The sequence below is a fragment of the Canis aureus genome, chromosome 19, assembly GCF_053574225.1.
Source record: "Canis aureus isolate CA01 chromosome 19, VMU_Caureus_v.1.0, whole genome shotgun sequence".
Classification (NCBI taxonomy): Eukaryota; Metazoa; Chordata; class Mammalia; order Carnivora; family Canidae; genus Canis; species Canis aureus.
In genome coordinates this window covers 28,114,165-28,134,042 of record NC_135629.1, presented here as the reverse complement: position 1 = coordinate 28,134,042, position 19,878 = coordinate 28,114,165, and the positions used below count along the sequence as shown (strand labels likewise).

Below are 19,878 nucleotides of genomic sequence, written 5' to 3'. Positions count from 1 at the left end.
AGGCATTTCTCAGAAGAAATAGAATAATAAAGAGTATCACCTGAAAGTATATTACCAACCCCATGATCAGGGAGTAAAATGAAAGGTTTCTACCAGAAATGAAAGCACATTACTCTCAACCCTAACTGGTCTTTAGTATTTCGCCTGTGGCACAAAGCATTCAACTTTCATTGTAATTTCTCTTGATAGAAAAATGAAGTTTCTTAAATCAGAGACAACTAAACATGATATTAAACATCAGAATTTTTAGTGAAAGGCATTCAGGGTTTCAAATTTGTCTAATCTTAAAACATTCTACACAGCTTTTAAAAAAATCTTTAAATCTATAAGTAGTTCCATAAGTAATAGATTTTAAAAGATCTCATAATTTTAAAATTTGAACCCCATTTCTCTTATGCAGCATGATCCCTTCAAATACCTTTAAATACAGACTCCTATTTTATTAGGCAAATATACAGCCCTTCAAACAGCTTGAAGAGAGAGTCTCTCTCTAGAGAACAACTGCCCTTCCTAACCATCTGTGTCACATAGGTTTGAATAAATTCAGGGAATAGAGAAAACCATCCAAGGAATAGCAGAATTATAAGAGATGGGAATATCCTTTCACTGGACATAATTAAAACCATTTGTTTAATAGCATTAATTGTTTTCTGTCAAACAAATCAAAGAAAGTTGGTTTTTGTTTCCCCAAAACGTTCATTTTGGATGAGTCAAGCGGCCCTCAAAAACACTATCCGCATTCACTTTTGGAATTGTGAACTGAACCAAGACCCCAGCTTCTGCAACTGTCTGTTCTCTTAAGCCAACAGAAATTTTTCCCTGCATCTGAAAATCTCAGAATAATGTTTCATGGTCTTCTACATAAGCAGGAAACCCCAAATAGCTTAACTTCAGAATTTCAGGGGCCAGTTTTTAGTAGAAAGCAATGTGAACAAAAGAAAGATGGGTCTCTTAGAAGCTGCTGGAAATGAGGTTAGCAAGAAAATGAAACAAGCTCACAGATGTATCTAGGTGTGAAAACTCCATGCTCAAACACTGGCAGCAGAATGGTGATGTCAAACAAAGATATTCAGTCATCCACCACCTCTTTTGAGTGTTCAGACAAACTCAATCAAATACTCTCATTCTTCTGAAGCTTACTCTTTAATAATACCATCTTCACCAAAACAGAAGGAAATAAAGATATAACAACCTGCAAACTGAGAGAAAATGTTCTTATTTCTTGCAGCTAATATCTCAACATTGAACTCCCCAAATCCTCGTGGAGATTATTTTCTGAGAATGTTTTCTGTTCTATAACATTTTCTTCCTTAGAAGAATGAGAAAAGAGATCACAAAAAATGAAATGTCTTCAGAGCTTAGGAAGGTAACACAAAGTGGCTGGGTGACCTAGAGAGATCCAACTGCCTAGAAAGAATGGCCAGCGCTCAGCTAACTGGCCAGCACCAATCCTTGCAGGGATGAGATGCCAGATCTTCAGTTCTTCAGACATCGATATGAATTTCTACATAAAAATTCCTAATTTTTAAGAATTAGTAATTAATTCAAAATTTTATTTTAATTTTTTTATTGGAGTTCAATTTGCCAACATATAGCATAACACCCAGTGCTCATCCCGCCAAGTGCCCCCCTCAGTGCCCATCACCCAGTCACCCCAACCCCCTGCCCACCTCCCCCTAATTCAAAATTTTAAATAATACTTTTCTAGCTAAGCAAATCCTGCCTGTGTACTTGATTTCAGGTGCCAGTTTGTGCTCTCAAATACTAGAAGAAGAGAATGAGAAATGGCCAAAGGGATGTTACTGAGGGTCCATTCTTGAGTTGTTTGCAAATTCTTCAGCCTTGCCTAATCACAAAGAACATTTCCTGGAAGACTTATCATCCTGAAAGTTCCTGACATCAAAATTTTGGGGTATTTTAAGCTTCAAAACATTCTGTCAGCCATAGGGAAAGATCACGAGAGAAAGCCATCTTCTGTGTCACAAGGCAAAAATAGGGGTGGAGCTCTCCAGGACCATGAAAAGTGTCCAGCTTCTAAACCAACAGAAGGTTGGTGAAAGAGAAAACCCCAAGTATAGAAATACAAAGCGAAGAGTGTATATACTATTGAGAAAAATGCAGTGAAAGAAACAAAGTTCATCTAATCGAGCCAATAATACTTATGGCCTGTAGGTATTGCCAAATATTTCAGGAAATGCCAATGTCTTTCTTTGTAAAGCAAGGCTGAACTTAGAATTAAACACAGCATATATCACTGGGAGGAATAAGGCAAATCCTTATTTCCTCACTCTCCTTTAACAAAGAATCATTAAGACTATTGGCCAATGTAGCACTCCCTTTCCCTCTCCAAAAATCAAGTCTCCCTCCCTAATGTCTCAAAGCCAACATTTCTGAGAAGTTTCCATCTTCTGTTGACAGTGAATAATAGCAACCCAGAACAAATGAGCAATGGCCCACACAGGACTCAGTTTCTTTTCTCTTCTTCAGTACCCACTGGTGCCCCAGATGTCGCCAACCCGTGGAGCCCCAGCCACTTGTCTGAATCAGCAAAATGAACTCTTCCTTCTGAACTGGAATGAAGAAGGACGAGCAGGACAAAGAAAAACAGCCCAAACCACACTTGCCCTCCCCATCAAGAATGGTACCTGTTCAGGCTTCAGCCCCGGCGGGATCCAAGCGTACTCCTCCAAGGCACAGCCCGAGTCGTCATCTGATGTGGAGTTCCTCTGGAAGTCAAACATGAGTTTGCTGACAGTCTTCTCCATCTCTAGGGGCATCACTGTCACCATGTGCTCCTCCTGAGGGCACTTGCAGTGTAGGCAGATCTTCCTGCAAGCAGCAAAGGTAGGAGGTAAGAAGGAAGGTAAAAGAAACCATTGATCATCTGGCTGCCAGTCACCAGCCCTTGGATCCCAAACCATAAACACATTCCTTGGCAACTGGCTTTTGGCAAGAGCATCTAAAGCGGTACTCCACAGCATGCCTGTCTTCTTGAAGGTGTGGTGCTGCACATGTGGAAATGTCACGAAAGGTCAGAGGCCACCAGGTAAGCCTGATGAGAATATTTGAACATGGACTCCCACCTCTTCTTCTAAATCAATATCCCAAAAATAATGTCAAAATATCTTTTATTAGAGCACTGGATAGGGACCATGACTACAATTTTAACTAGAATAGTAATTAAATCGACATAATACATATGATGATCAGAAATATTACCAGGGGATTTAACAAATGCTGACAACATACCATTTGCATTTCCTAGAAGCTTAGGCGGTTTTATTTTATTTTTTAAGATCTTACTTATTTATTCATGAGAGACACTGAGAGAGCGGCAGAGACACAGGCAGAGGGAGAAGTAGGCTTCATCCAGGGAGCTGGATGTGGAACTCGAGCCTCAGTCTCCAGGATCACGCCCTGGGCTGAAGGTGGCGCTAAACCGCTGAGCCACCCGGGCTGCCCTGGAAGTTTTTTTTTTTTTTTTTAATATTTTATTTATTTATTCACAAGAGACACAGAGAGACATGCAGGGAGCCTGACGTGGGACTCGATCCTGTGTCTCCAGGATCACGCCCTGGGCTGAAGGTGGCGCTAAACCACTGAGCGACCAGCTCTGGAAGGTTTTAAAGAGAACTGCCCGCGAGGTTTTCTTTAAGAAAAAGAGTAAGAATATATTTTCCCACCAAACAAATCTGGCCCTAAGATCTCATGGGAAAGACATTTTCACCTCTAGTAAATATCCCCATAGGTTTGAAATTCCAATCAGAAACCCAAATCTTTCCCACATTGGTTGGTTTTTTTTTTTTTTTAAATACAGTATAAGAGGATCATGCATGTGAATTATTTCAAAAGGTAGCAGCCAAAGATAAAATCTCTCCCCAAAGTTGAACATTTCTCTTTTAAGGTTACCATCTGTTCCCTTTTCCATGGCTACAAAAATGATGAAGCAGTAAAAAGGTTGATGTCAGCAGTACAAAAGCATTTCTAGCTTCTACCAATGAAAAAGAGAAGAAAAAGAAATCAAGGAGGAAAATTTTTAGAAAATGAGCTGTTCTACGTGGTACTCAGATCTTTATGATTAGTTTCAGTAGCATCTTATTGAGGCAATGAGAGGGTTCAGAATCCCCACATATGCCTAATTTTTTGACAACAGCTTTGTTAAGATAGAATTCCTGTACCATAAAGGTCATCATTTTAAAATGTACAAATCACTGGCTTTTAGACATTCACAGAGTTTAAAACTCTCACCACTATTTAATGGTAGAATGTTTTCATCATCCCAAAAGAAACCCAAGGCACGTTAGCAGTGACTTTCCACAATCCTCTCCCCTTCAACCCCAGGCCCTGACAACCACTTATCTGTTTTTTTTTTTTTTTTTTTTTTTTTTTTTGTCTCTATGTGGCTTTGCCTGTTCTAGAAAGGCATATGTATGGAATCATGCAATATGTAGTTTTTTGAAACTGGCTTCTTTTACAGAGTAGGATGTTTTCAAGATTAATTCATGTTGTAGCATGTGACAATCCTTCCTTCCTTTTTATTGCATTATAATATTCCAGAGAATGGATACATTACATTTTGTTCATCCATTCATCAGTTGGACATTTGGATTATTTCCACTATTTTTATTTTTGTGAATAATACTGCTCTAAATATTTATATACAAGTGTTTTTGTGTGAACACAGGTTTTCAATTTTCTTGAGTATATATCCAGGAGTAGAATTGCTAGGTCATATGGTAACCTTATGTTTAACATTTTGAGGAACTGTCAAACTGTTTTTCAGAAATAGCTGCACCGTTTTTATATTCCCACCATTAATGAATGACTGTTTTATTTTCTTTATATCCTTGCCACACTTGTTAATATCTTTCCATTGTTTCCATCCTAGTGGGTGTGGAGTGACATTGTGGTTTTGATTTGTACTTCATTAATAGCTAATGATACTGAGCATCTTTTTATTTTATTAAATACACTTTTTTTTATTAAATTTTTATTATTTTTATTAAATACACTTCTCCTCTTTGGAGAAGTGTCCATCTTATTGTGGTTTTGATTTGTACTTCATTAATAGCTAATGATACTGAGCATCTTTTTATTTTATTAAATACACTTTTTTTAAATTAAATTTTTATTATTTTTATTAAATACACTTCTCCTCTTTGGAGAAGTGTCCATTGAAAGTCTTAGTCCGGGCAGCCCTGGTGGCGCAGCGGTTTGGCACCGCCTGCAGCCTGGGGTGTGATCCTGGAGACCCAGGATCGAGTCCCACGTCAGGCTCCCTGCATGGGGCCTGCTTCTCCCTCTGCCTCCCCCGCCCCCGCCCCATCCCCGTGTGTCTCTATGAATAAATAAATAAAATCTTAAAAAAAAAGTCTTAGTCCATTTTTAAAATTGTTGTCTTTTTCTTGTTGAATTATAAGCATTCTTTATATATATATATTTCTGAATATAAGTCCTTTATCAGAAATAAGATTTGTAAAAATATTCTCCCATTTTGTGGGTGGTCTTCACTTCTTTTTTTAATTGTATGAACACTTCCAAGTCTGTTTTTTTTTTTTTTTTAAACATAGGCCTTTGGGATTTTATTTTAATTAACTAACTAACTAATTTATCTATTTGTATTGGGGGGGGGGGCAGAGAAAGAAGAGAATCTTAAGCAGCATGGAGCCTGATGCAGAGTCTGATCTTACAACCCTGAGATCATGACCTGAGCCAAAATCAAGAGTCAGATACTTAACTGAACCACTCAGGCGCCCCTGGTTGCCACATTCTTGATATGACTACTGAAGCACCAAAGTTTCTTATTCTGATAAAGTCTTCTGCTATGCTTTATGCTTTTGGTGTCACATCTAAGAAACCTTGTCTAACTCAAATTCATAAAGATTTACTCCTATGTTTTCATCTAAGATGTTTATGGCTTTAGCTCTTTTTAAAAAAATATTTTATTTATTTATTCATGAGAGACACAGGGAGAGAAAGAAAGAGAGAGGCAGAGACACAGGCAGAGGGAGAAGCAGGCTCCACGCAGGATCACGCCCTGGGCTGAAGGCAGGCGCCAAACCGCTGAGCCACCCAAGGATCCCCAGCTTTAGCTCTTATATTTAGGTCTATATTCCATTTTGAATTGGTTTTCATGCATGGTGTAAGTTAGGAGTCCAACTTCATACTCATGTAGTTATTCAACTGTCTTAGCACCATTGGTTAAAAACTCGATTCTTTTTCCTTTGGGTTGTCTTGGTGTCTTTGTCAAAAATCAGTTGATCATAAATGTAAGAGTTTATTTTTGGATTTTCAGTTCTAGTCCATTGAGTTCTCTGTCTACCTTATGCCATTACCACTCTGTCTTCATTACTGTAGTTTTGCAGTAGGTTTTGAAATTGTGAATATGAGTTGTCCAGCTTTGTCTTTAAAAAAAATTGTGTTGGCTCTCTTAGGTCCCTGGCATTTGTATCATAAAATATGAATTTTGGATTAACTTGCCCGTTTTTTGCAAAAAATCTAGCTGGGATTCCAACAGGAATTGCACTGAATCTAGAGATCAATTTTGAGAATACTGCTATCTTAACAATATTAGATCTTCCAATTCATGAACGAAAGATGTCTTTCCATTTATTTCAGTCTATTTTAGTTTCTTTCAATGCTATTTTATGGTTTTCTGTCATGAGTCTTACATATTTTTTGTTAAGTTTATTCCCAAGTATTTTATTCTTTTAATGCTATTGTAAAATTGTTTGCTTAATTTCCTTTTCACATTGTTATGGTATAGAAACACCAAGAATGCTTGTACATTGATCTTCCATCATACGATCTTGTTGAACTAGTTTTTTTCAGTTTTAAGAGTATGGTGTATGTGTTTGTATTCCTTAGCATTTCCCATATGCAAGATCATGTCATCTACAAATGGAGATAGTTTTATTCTTTCTTTTCCAATTTGATACCTTTTATGTCTTTGTCTTGCCTTATTGCCCTGGCTACAACCTTCAGCACAACGGTCAACAGAAGTGGCAGTGGCAGATATCTTTGTCTTGTTCTTGATCTTAAGGAAAAACATCCAATCTTTCACCATCAAGTATTATTTAGCTCTAGGCTTTTTGTAGATGCCCTTTATCAAGTTGAAGGAGATTCTTTCTACGCTAGTTTGTTGAGTGTTTTTTTTTTTTTTTAATGACAGAAGGGTATTGGGTTTTGTCAAATGTTTTTTCCAACTATTAAGATGATCAGTTGGTTTTTGTCCTCACTCTATTAATGTCTTATGCCTAACATTTGACACCAAAATGTACTCAAGAAACAAAATCAGTTTAGTTCAGCCAAGTCAGGCTTGTCAGATTCTCCCACTTCCTGCTTTTCATCAGATCGAAAATATACACAGACAGAATGCACACTTGGATCTGGTTTGCATCTCCAAACTCAAAGGGGTTTCTTCCAAACCTTGGCTGCTGCTTTTAAAAATAGTCAGAGCCCATTTTAACAGTAACTCTTTAATTAACCAGCTACTGTAAAGAAGTCAAGGGTGTTAGGAAGTGGTCAGGGATTTTCCTCTCCAGTTATTTTTATACCAGTTAATGACTTAAGAGAAAAAAAAAAAAAGTCAGTGTGTTTTAGCAAGTTTAGGAAGCTCTTTGGTGACTTATGGTTTATACTAGAAAGTCATACTTTTCAAACAAAATGTAAAAGATTTTTTGCCAAACTCAGCCTCCAAAATATTGATCTGTGCAACTCATGTATTCAGCACTGCAGGGAAAAGTGCAATATTTAATGTTTGAAGGACATAATCTAACGAACTGAAGTCCCAGGAAAAGAAAAAAAGACAAGAAAATAACAAAATACAGAATACAGAACCAGATCCAGAATGAATCTCACTGAGTAGAACTATGAACAGAACAGAGAAAGGGGAGATGGCTAAGGGCCTATTTTGTCACTCAACAACCATCAAGTACCTACCATGTTCCAGGCACGCACTGCTCTTGTACCTGGGATACCTAACCAAAACAATGATCTCTGCCCTCCTGGGACCTGAGCAATCCACATAATGAATAATTTGGTCAAATAGCACATTAAAGATGCTAAGTGCTCAGGAATACAAGAAAGGTGAATCAGGATGAGGGTGATCTGAATTGCGAGGGTGCATACATGGGCAGAACACACAGCACTGGGCTTACGCATACCTTACACTCATGAGTTCAGATTTGTACACCAGTCCTCCAAGAAAAAAAATATTATCCCCACTTTCCAGAGAAGAAAGCAAAGGCCCAGAGGGATCAAGCAACATGTTCAAAGTAAACCCGAAATGGTGAGTGGAACAGAGACTCAAAATAGGATTTACGTGACCCCAAACCCCAACAATTAACTGCAGAAGGTGCACTTGACCCCAACCACAGAATACCCTTTTGCCCTTGAACAACAAACACATTCAGAAATATCAAAGTCAAAGAGAAAGAAAAAGGAAAAAAGAAAACAAAATGGTAAATCAAAACCATGAGGACCTCATGTGTTTTCCCTGCTAGCTGCTTGCCTTCTACTTCTCATTGATAATTAACAGGCACTCCCGTGGAAAGGCATTTTTATTTGCAAAGAATTTTCAATCTTTGAGTGAGTCCACGACAGCCTTTGGAAAGACTAATCTAATAACCCCTGTTTACAAATGGGGAACCCAAGGCCCAGATGCTCAGAAAGGAGCAGAGGGTCAGAGATAGGCCATAAGGATTTCTCTTGATCCTCATGTCTCTCTCCCCCTCTTGGTAAAATGTACATAGCAACACCCAATGGCTCTGTCTTCCAACACACTGATTAAAGCTCTTCAGGGGTGTGTGGAGGAAATCTATGATTTGGCTTAAAAAAAAAAGACATTTATGAAAATAGAACCTGCTAGTATAGCAGGATTTCATTAAAAAAAAAAAAAAGGCCATATAAAGTGTGCATTGGTTTCATTCTGTCAGAGTTGACATGCTACCTGCACATAATTGGGTTTGTGAATGACAGGTTTCCAAGGAAGAAGGCAGGATTCCGAGCAGTGATCCCTCATTCCCCTTCCTTCCCTCCCTCTGCCCGGCAACCACCCTTGCAACCCTCCTAATCCAAAAGCTATTAATGTATTTGCTTCCACATCCAGAGGCCTCAATCTGCTCTTCCATGGAACACACAAGACTGGTGGGCAGCAGAGGCTCTCTTTTCTAACCATCTCACAGTATTCTGGTCATCTGGGCCCAGGGCCACACCATTTGGAGAATAACTAATTTATGCTAATTAATTTACCTACAGTGCTGTGAAAGGATTCATTATAAATAGGCTGGGTGCCTGTGTGTGTATGTGGAAGGGACTCATCTTGGAAATGTTGACACATTATTTACAACACTGATCTCAGAACCCAAATGTCTTGTTTTGTATGAGAAGTGATAGGATGAAGGGAAAAAGGGATCCTCCTTTATAATGTGATTCTGACAAGTTCGTTTCCTCAACTGCAGGATTCTAGATTCAGATGGCATTGCAAACATCATTAAGTCCTTTTTCCAAAAAAATGGCTTTCTCTCTTTCACCCCCCCCCCCTTCCTTTTTTAATGAGAGGAAAACATTTTTTGCAAAAGAACCCCTATGTGAAAACTCGATATATAAAACAGCTGCCCAGATTGATGTAAGGGGAGGAGGCCTAACCCCTCTCAAGCTCAACCTGCTTTCAAACTCCAGGCATTTTCATGGCCTTAAGATTTCAAGAATGTAAGTTTGGAAACAAGCATACTTCCCTTGACAGCTCAAGGTCATTCCTAGCACTTAGCAAAATGTGAATTAGATGCTCAATATTCTGATAGATGATAGAAAGACCAAAAAAAGAGAGACTGTCAATAGCTTTTAATAGACAAACAATTCCTAATCATGAAACTCTGCGTATAAATACTGATTCTAATCATGGGAAATTACATATCCGGTTGCCAAGACATTACATGGAGGTGCTTGGGGAGGCCTGGGATAAACTGGAGACTCAGATTTGATTGATCTGAGACCAGGCCCAGGAAGTGCATTTCTACCAGCAACTCCGATGCACAGTTAGAGGACACTCTTCTGTTGCTGGCATTTCAGTTAGAAGGAACACCAGAGTCAGGGAATGGTCTGGAAACGTGTGTTCCACCAACACACCGGATGGACTCAGGAACTCTGGGCAGCACACATTTTTAAAACTGTTACAGGGAACCTACAGTGATCCCTCCTGACCACTGTGTCTTAGACTCTGAGGTCACTAAGCCCAACTGTCACTCAGCTGGGTACTGATCAGAGCATGGATGTAACAAAGTGCTAGAGAGAGGCAGTACCACATCAGCCACCAGAGGGGTGTCTCGCTGCCAGCCCTGCCATCTGTCCTTCCAGCCTTCCACCTTCCCTGTATTATGGGCTTCTCTGTCCCAAGTCCATAGCCAGATCAGGTTCAGGCCACTTTTATGCAAAGGTCAAAGGGTAGACTGCTTAAAGGGCAACTCAGCAGCAGCACATACTAAGTGACTCATGAGGAACCTGCAACACTGGACACATGGGAATGTGGCAACATGGCAGCGCCTCAGGCTGCCGAGATCAGGTGTGGGAAAAAACACTTTTGTTAAAGACAAAAGGGATAAAATAACCCAAATAGCAAAAAGCTATGTAACGGATGTGTCCTGGGTATTTAAATTCTTCCATGACTCCAGCTCACTGAAGGCAAAAAAATAACTTCTTTTATTCTTACTAAGAGGAAAAGGGGGAAACCTTTTACTGATTCCTTATCCTTAAAAAAAAAAAAAAAAAAAAAAGTAGCACACAGTTAATGTAGGAAAGAATCAGGAATTGCAGATAAGCAAGAGAAGAAATATTTCAAAACACCCACAATCCCAGGGATAATCACTGTTAAACAGAAACAGCTGCTGGTCCTCTTTTTCCTTCATGTTAAGAAACTGGAGACCAGATTTCATTCTATGTGCTCGCCATTAGCAAGTACCAAGAGACAAGACTGGCCTGGAATGACAAAGCGTGAGCCAGAACACCCACACACGTACACACAACACTCTCAGCAAATAGAAGAGCATTATTCAATCCAGATAAGTGGGTTTGTTCTGATCCAGTGCCCTGTAACAGGATTAGAGGACTTACGTAGCAGGGAAGATGCTGGCAATGTGGGGCCCACATATATATTTACGGGTATCACAGAGTTAAGTTAGGTCCGTCAGATAAAAAACATCTGAAAACCAGATTTCAACAGCTATCGACTTTCAATTTTCTGTGCAAGTGGGGAGAGATGGGGCATGGATAATTTAAAACCACTAAGCCCTGGCTGAGAATTGGGTCTTTGTACATCAGTCACATACTCTCAATGCTGTGGAAACTTCCATCGCTTCAAACCACCTGGAGGATCCACCCTGGGCAAGATGGACTCAGGAAGAGCTAGGCAGGAGCCTTATTTTCGCAGTCTGCTCTGTCACCCAGTCTCCTTAAGTTTCTAATGAGAGCATCAACTTTTCACGTGCATGCAAAGTGCCAGCCTAAAATGAGGTGAATGTTGCTCTGGTTCACTGTCCTGTGGGGATACCTCCCCTGGGTGTTCCTAGGAGGTACATAAATGTGTGGGGTGAAAGAGTTTTTACTGGACTGCAGGCTTCCCGGAGGTCAACAAATGAAAAGACAGTGGATGCTATTAGCAGAAAAGTCATCACCATGCTGTGTTTCTAGTAAGCTGGTAAGAAATGGAAGTGGGGTCTGCCTGCCTAAAATAGGGCTGAGATAATCCTGTCGTGAATAAGGCAAAAAAAGCTATCAAATTTGAGCTCTCACAGGAACATCAGCTGCTTCCCTCTGAAACTGCACAGGTCACATGATTATAGAACCTACACATGAGGCTTCTGCTCCCACCTTTTACATCGTTCACAAAACACATGTGAAGGATCAGAATGGCAGAAAGGGAGGCAGGCAAGAAGAGATACATGAGTGGAGGCTGGCCTGTAATGAAGTGAGGATGTTCAGTTGGTGAAACTGCCCCCAAAGGAGCAAGGGCTTAACATGACAGCTCCAGGGCTTGGGCTCCTTCCTCTCCACTCCAACATGTGCTTTCTGACCGGAGGACACCAGGTAAGGGTGAACACGGTGGCTACATTTCTACTACATGTGTCATTTCCCACATTTATGGAGGATGTATGATATTTCTGTGATCTTCACATAGTTCCTTTATTCATTCTCAGTTCTGTTGAGTTAGCATTTGAATCTACTACGCAGACACAAAAATTAAGGCTGTAAACTCATCTATGACTTCACCAAAATTGTACAGATTAGCACTTATGTCATCTGATTCTAAGATGAGGGATCTTTCTACCATCTTGTTGTAAATGGAGTGGCCAAATCTTCCTTCCTTCTTTTTTTCCATGTGTCCTTCTGTCCTACTATCCATTGGTCCATTCATCCATATCCATATCCATCCATCCATCCAACCTGCCCACCACCCAAGCAGATGACAGTGAATGAGCATCTATAGGACACAGGTACAGTATTAAGATGTTGGGCACAGAGCAGTGATAAAGACATACAACAGCTTTAACCTCATGGAGCTTTGACTCCAGTGGGGACGATAGACAATAGGCAGGTAGACAAATAGGGAAACCTTCCATTTGCAGATTTTGGTAAATGCAATGATGGAAATAAATAGGAAGATGAAGAAGAGAGGGACTGAGGATGGGTCAGGATAGGTCTTCCCGCTCCAGTGGCATCTGAGCTGTGATCAGAATATTGAATATGATATTCTCAGTTCTCTGAGAGAACCCAGGCGGCGAGATCTCCAGGCAGAGGAAAGCAAGCACAAAGGCCTGAGGTGGGGAAGAGTGTGGCATGAAGCACTCTCAGGAGGTGGTCTGAGGCTTCCCTCCCCCATTACTATCTGCCTCCACGACAGTGACCAGAATGTATGAGCCACTGCCTGTCTCAAAACCCAAGCATAAAATGTGAAATTCAGGGGATAGCACCATCTGAGTGGGTGCCGTCAGCTCCTCTGTTCTTTTTCATCCCCTTCTTGAAATTCCTATGTTCCTTGTTCTTGATACCCAGATACCAGTGTATCCTGTTATTTGCAGTCTGGCTGGCTCCTTCACTCCCTCTTCCCAGCCACAATACTTTGTTTTCCCCTCTTTTTGGCAAGCACTCAGTCTGAATGAGGGGCCCAGGCATGAACCTTGACACTGGCCATGTCTAGAAGCAAGATTCCTATCTCTGTGAGAAAGGAAAAATGGTTTCTGAATAAACACAGAAGCTAAAGGGTGAGACCGTGACAGGGCCAGCTGGGTAGGAGGCTGGTGTGTGCTGAGAGCCAAGACCATGCTGCCTGGCTCCATCCAACTCCCTGCCCTCTGCCTGGGCTCCAGTGGCTCTGGCCATCTGCATCAAGAGGAGCTTCTCTCTCCCAGGCACTGCCAAAGTTGGTAGTGGATAATTTTCAGTGGCAGTGGTTTCCTCTCGTAATATGTCATTTCATATTTCCATGAGCAAATATACATGGCTCCTATTCTGAATTCACCTTGTAATTTTTGAGCAGTTGAAACATACCCCCTTTGAAAAATAAGCCTCCTGGATGACCTCTCTTAGAAAGACTTCTTTTGAACCTCTCTTACCATACTTTGATTTAGGGGTATGATGTCTCAGTAACTGAGGGACAATGCCTTAGATTGGCTTTCCCCAGAATCAGATCCTCAGGAGGTATCTGAGTGTAAAGAATTGTGGGAGATGGTCTCCAAACAGTCCTGACAGGGAAATTGAAAAGGGACTTGGCAAAGGGAAGGATGCCAACATAAGGTGAGGTAATGTGCAGGCTGAAGCTTTGGACCACGGTGACCCATTTCAGTTGAGGAGCTATGGAAGATAGCTTGAAACACTCCTCAGAAATGTGTCACTGGAGAGTCAAAGAGGCAGAGGTGGTCACCCATCAATTACCAACTGGGTGAGGACTATTCCTGGGGTCCTGTCGCTTACCCGCAGGCAAGACAGGGAGTCTGCAGTTCCTACTACAGCAGGAACCATGGGTCACAGTAAACTGGGCTGGTGAGTGCCAAGGGGAAGATGAGAATACCAAAAATGTTTGCTGCAGGCAGCTTCATTTATTATACAATAATTCACTGAACATGTATGTACTATACATCCCAGGGGTTACTGTGAGGGATTAAAACAAAACAAAAAACAAAACAAAAAACAAAAAACAAAAAAAACCAAGAGTCCCTGTCTGACTAGGACACAAAGATATAGTCACAAAGAGCTAAACCACACATACCAAAGTGAAGGGTTGTTTGCGGGGATACAGAGGAGAATGTCCTTGTTTTGAGGAGGTAGATGCTGAAATAGGATCAGGTAAAGGATGATGTTTGTCATTTATTTTCACATGGTTAAGCTAGAATATTAATATATGTATGCATGTGTAGGGAGAGAGAGAGAGAGAGAGAGATACAACATGTAGCAAATGTGGCAAAATGTTAACAACAGAGAAATCTAGAAGAACGTATGGAAGTTTGGGTGGCTTCAGTGGTTGAGCATCCACCTTTGGCTCAAGTTGTGATCTTGGGGTCCTGGGATTGAGCCCCACATCAGGCCCCCCACAGGGAGCCTGCTTCCCTCTCCACCTATGTCTCTGCCTGTCTCTCTCTGTGTGTCTCTCATGAATAAATGAAATCTTAAAAAAAAAAAAGGGAATTGGGCAGCCCAGGTGGCTCAGTGGTTTAGCACTGCCTTCAGCCCACGGTGTGATCCTGGAGACCCGGGATCGAGTCCCACGTCAGGCTTCCTGCATGGAGCCTGCTTCTCCCTCTGCCTGTGTCTCTGCCTCTCTCTCTCTCTGTCTATATTCTCATGAATAAATAAATAAATAAAATCTTAAAAAAAAAAAAAAGGAATGTATGGAAGTTCACTACACTATTCTTGAAACAATCATGTAATACTGCAGTTTCCCAAAATAATGTCTTAAAATAAACCAACTAGAAAGTCATTTCCTTTGCTATTAGAAGAGTTATTAACAGGAAACCTACCATGTGCCAGGCACTGTGCTACAGAGAGTTCTTGGTTATCAAGGAGTCAGGGAGGGCTCCTTTGAGGAAGCTGGACCTAAAGGTTGCCAAGTAGGAGGATACTAAGCAAAAAGAGAAGGAAGAAATATTCTCAACAGGTGAATAAAGGACATGGAGTTAGGAGAGAACAAGGTGTCATCAAGATACAGATAGGAGTCAAAGATGGCGACAAGAGGGCAGCTGGAGAATTATACATACAATCCATCTGAAGGAGTTTTGACTTCATTGTAAAAGCGTTCCCTGGCCAGTAAGGAATCTGCCTACCCAAACACACAGCTAGCTAATTCAGCATCATAATGAGTACACACAGTGAACCCTCAAAGGAGAAGAGCTTGGCCACGGATGGTGTCTCCATGGCAACACTGTTACCTGCATCACTGCATCCCCAAGAAAGGCTATGGGTATCTAGAGAAGCTCTGATTTCCTTAGCTGCCTCTCAGACCCACTGCCCCGTTAAGAATAAACCAAGGTAGACAGAACAGTTTTCCCAGTTTTTTCTGGGAAAAATTCTTCAACTTCATTTTGTCCCCAAACTATGATTTTATGACATGTATGTTTTGCTTCATTGGTCATTTAGCAGAGCAAGTTCCAAGAGCACTTCCTTACCAGAGAAGTCCTTTAGGAGAAGTTTCTGAGGAAGTGACTACAAATAGAATTCTAACATTTGCCTCCAAACTTCATGGCAAAGCCTGGGAGATTCCACAAAATATCTTTTTGTTTGCCTTCTTCCATGCCATCTGCTGAACTACTTGTTTTATCTCTACTTCCCTTGTAGAAGAAAATGGCTAATCTCAGGAAGACAAGATCTAAGGCATTAAATATTGCCTAAGTACTTAAAGGCAGTATATAGTGCAGTGGATTAAGTAAGATCTTAGATTCTAGAGTCAAGCTGACTTGGGTTCAAATCCTAACTCCACCACTTTATTGGCTTGCTGCTAGGATCAGACAGTGAAAAAAAAAAAAAATATATATATATATATACAGCATGCTTCACATAGCAAAACCTGACTATGTTGCTGGTATGTCACACCCTATGGTATGTGGAAGGATGGAAAATAAAGCAAACAAGTAAAAGTAGTCATGGTTCCTGTTCTCTAGAACTCAATCTAGACCGTACTAATGTATTCTACTTGGGATAGAAGATAGATCAATGGAAAACAGATGAGGAGCAAACAAGTTATTTCTATAAGTCTTTATTAAACACCCACTATATACTTAAAAGTGAGCTGCGCTGAGCAAGGTAACTTGATTATTTTCCTTACCAAAGGATTACTTATCTTTAGCATGCTTTTAGTATTTCAGGGTGACACAAATGACCTTCTTTTCTTACCAAAATACAATTGGCAGACACGTTACATGTTAAATTATTGACTTCTGGGGCTAATCAAGCACTTTAAAGCCTACCATGCAGTTTCAGTTGAGGTAAATCTTTGAATTACTTTTTTGAATCCTTACAATGTTAATGAAAATAGCAAGGGCTATTTTTGCCCTTTTAGAGATAAAGAAAGTGAAGTTCAGAGACACCAATTGCCATGGTTGGGAGTGTCTAGAACCCCAAATTCTTTTTTTTTCCCATGAGCAGGGGAAGTGAGGTCAGGTTGGCTCCATTTCTAGGGTATGATTTCTGTAACTTTTTTTTTTTTAAATGTATTTATTTATGATAGTCACAGAGAGAGAGAGAGAGAGAGAGAGAGGCAGAGACACAGGCAGAGGGAGAAGCAGGCTCCATGCACCGGGAGCCCGATGTGGGATTCGATCCCGGGTCTCCAGGATCGCGCCCTGGGCCAAAGGTAGGCGCCAAACCGCTGCGCCACCCAGGGATCCCTGTAACTTTTCTTTTTAAAATGTATTTATTTGAGTGAAAGAGAGAGAGACGAAACGTGAATGTGCTTGCACATGGAGAGGGAGGGAGACAGGGAGGGGGAGAGAATCTCTAGCAAACTCCCCACTGAACATGTAACCCGATGCAGGGCTCAATCTCGTGACTGTGAGACCATGACCTGACCTGAAATCAAGAGTCAGATGGTCAACTGATTGAGCCACCCAGGCACCCTCCGACTTTTCTTTTTTTAAGAAAATATTTTCTGATTGTATGCTAGGCTCTGTGCTAAGCACTTTCCACATTTCCTTCTTCAATCCTCAAAGCACAGTATGCAATGGAAATTACCATTATTATTCTCATTTTACAGATGGGAAAACCAAGGCTCAGAGCATTTCTGGAACTTACCCCAGCTCCCACGGCCAGGAGGTGATGAAAATGGGAATGCAAACTGAGATCTGTTGGACTCTAGAGCCCTTCACCCAACACCTGAATGCCTTTTTGATGCCCTTTCAGGCTGACGGCACCGGTCCCCTAATCCATGTAAAACAAGTTGTGCTTTTCTCCTTGTTCACATAGAGGCCCCCAAATCACTGGCAAGTCATAGGAAATTCTTAAGTGGCTGCTTATTAATAACATTTTCAGTTTATATTAGACTGCCTTTCATCCAGGGGAACTCAGCCAGCTCCATACACAGAGAACCACTGAAATCCAGCCATTTCTGGTATGGCTGTGGGCCAGCTGGCAACAGCATCCCTCAGGGGCTTGGCTTGTGGGGATTCTGGCAATGGTCACACCCTTCAAAACTTGACAGGGGCCCTTTAATATCCGCGCTGAAGGGCTTGAGGCAAAACCTTCCCAGAAATCCGTGTTCCTCAGTGAATGAGGCCAAAGGCTCAAGACAACCCCAGCAGATTTGGGAAACGAGAACATCAAGAAATTGGGTGTTTCCCAAATCCCAAAGCTGGAAGTAAAGCCCCCTCAATTCAGATCGAGTCAGACACAATAGGGAAAGACGTGATTTTCAGGAGAGACCTGGCTTCAGTCAAGTCCAAGGGAAAAAACAAAACAAAACAAATTTCTCAGGGTTTCCCACAGGAGGGCTAGGAAAAAAAAAAAAAAAAAAAAAAGGCAAGATGCTGACTTCCCTTCTATGGAAGCTGGATCTATGGAACGGTTTTTGTGGTTTTGTTCCGAGCCACAACTAGTTTCCTCATTCTGCAGCAGCAAGAGGACAGGGGGAAGCACATGGAAAGAAAATGACATTTCCTAGTTTCATGTTTTATTGGAAAGAAGCCCTCGATGAATTGAATTCACATGGTCTACAGGAAAACACTTAAAAATTTATTGTATTCAGATTTTGACAAGGTGATGCTTGAAGAACGTGTGCCCCCTGGACGTACCCTCCCCCCACCCCAAAGCATGTTGGAAATAGCCATGCCCACACACTCTTGCCGTAGTTGTTACAATGAACAACCATCCAGACAGTGGACTCCTTTGGTGTGTGGATCAGTGTTGGTCATTTCTTCATTGGCTCTTCACACTATTCCTGCCTTTACTCTCCTAGTCCAATTCACCACAACCTCCTGCCTGGGCTATTGTAACAGCCTGCTATTCTAATTCCCTGCTTCCAACCCTGCCCTTCTAGAACCTATTTTCCACCAGCTGTTTGTTTTTAAAACAAGGGTGATAACACTCCACTCTCCTACTTAAACTGCTCGTTCCCAATGCAATCAGAATGAAGTATACTCTCTTTAACCCTGGCTCACAAGATCCAATGTCATCTACCCTTTTTCCTCTTTCTCCAACTTCATTTTGTCCCACTCTGCACATCGTCTACTGTACTTCAGCCTCATTGACCTTTTGTTTTTCCTATGAACTTGCCAAGGCCATCCTTAGGATCTTTGTAGCAACTCTTCCTCTGCCTGGAATAGCCTTCCTTCCCTGCGCTCTTTAGGAGCAGACCAGCCTACTCTTCACCATTCATGTCACTCACAGTCACCTTCACCAAGGACCCTCCAGAAAGTAGCCAACTTCCCTTCTCATTCACTCGTTGTTTTATCATCCTTTGATGTTTTTTCTTAACACTTGTCATGCTCAGAAAGTGTCTTGTCAATGTGTCCATTATGTTTTTCCCACTGTAATTAGTAACTTCTACAAAGTTAAGGAGCTTATCTTGTATCTAGAACAATAGCATTCAATAGGTATAGTTCCTTAAAATTTTGAATCTTTCATGCCTAGCCCAGAATCTAGCTTGGCAGTTCTCAACCAGAGGTCTCCAAACCCTTGTGATCGTTGTGTATAATTTTATCTTCTTTATACTCATTTTTTGCATTAATTAAAAATGTACAGTTACAATAATGCCAGAAATGTAGAGTGTGAGTCTACTATCAACATGATCGGTAGTAGATCATCAAAACCATACCAAAGAAAGACTACATTTTTCCTGGATTAAATGAAAGTATGCAAAGAGTAAAGTATGGGCAGAGAAGAAAGCATTTAGGATGAGTGAGAATCAAATCATAACTAGGGTGAAATTTTATTCTGTTAAGTGTATTGTGAAATGTCAAGTTTTTAAAAGAGTGCCTTGAATATAGTGAGAGACGGAAAACTCCTGACCTAACCCAAAGCAAATATTCAAAACATCGTTAGAGTGTTAAATGAATACTAAAAAAGTCTCTGAAGGGCACCTGGGTGGCTCAGTAGTTGAGTGTCTGCGTTTGGCTCAGGTTGTGATACCAGGGTCCTGGGATTGAGTCCCATATCAGGCTGCCCGCAAGGAGCCTGCTTCCCCCTCTGCCTCTGTCTCTGACTCTGACTCCCTCTGTGTCTCTCATGAATAAATAAATAATAAAAAAATTTTTTTTAAACCCCAAAGTCTCTGAAACACATAAGAAACAAAGACTGCCATGGCCTTGGCACCTGAAACTGCAGACCTTGATTTACTCATCTGTAAAATGAAAGAGATCCAGGTAATTCCCCTTCTAGTTCCACAGAGCTTAACATTAGCTC

General features: G+C 41.0%; 1 protein-coding gene across 9 annotated transcripts in view; it reads right to left on the bottom strand.

Annotated features, from left to right (window-relative positions):
* PRICKLE2 (prickle planar cell polarity protein 2) overlaps positions 1-19,878 on the bottom strand; it is a 320,980-nt gene that overhangs the window by 86,531 nt on the left and 214,571 nt on the right. For all 9 annotated transcript variants that reach the window (XM_077858179.1, XM_077858181.1, XM_077858180.1 and 6 more), the window contains one exon: positions 2,646-2,829. In XM_077858179.1, coding sequence (XP_077714305.1) covers positions 2,646-2,829 — 184 coding nt within the window. The remainder of the gene's footprint in view (positions 1-2,645; positions 2,830-19,878) is intronic.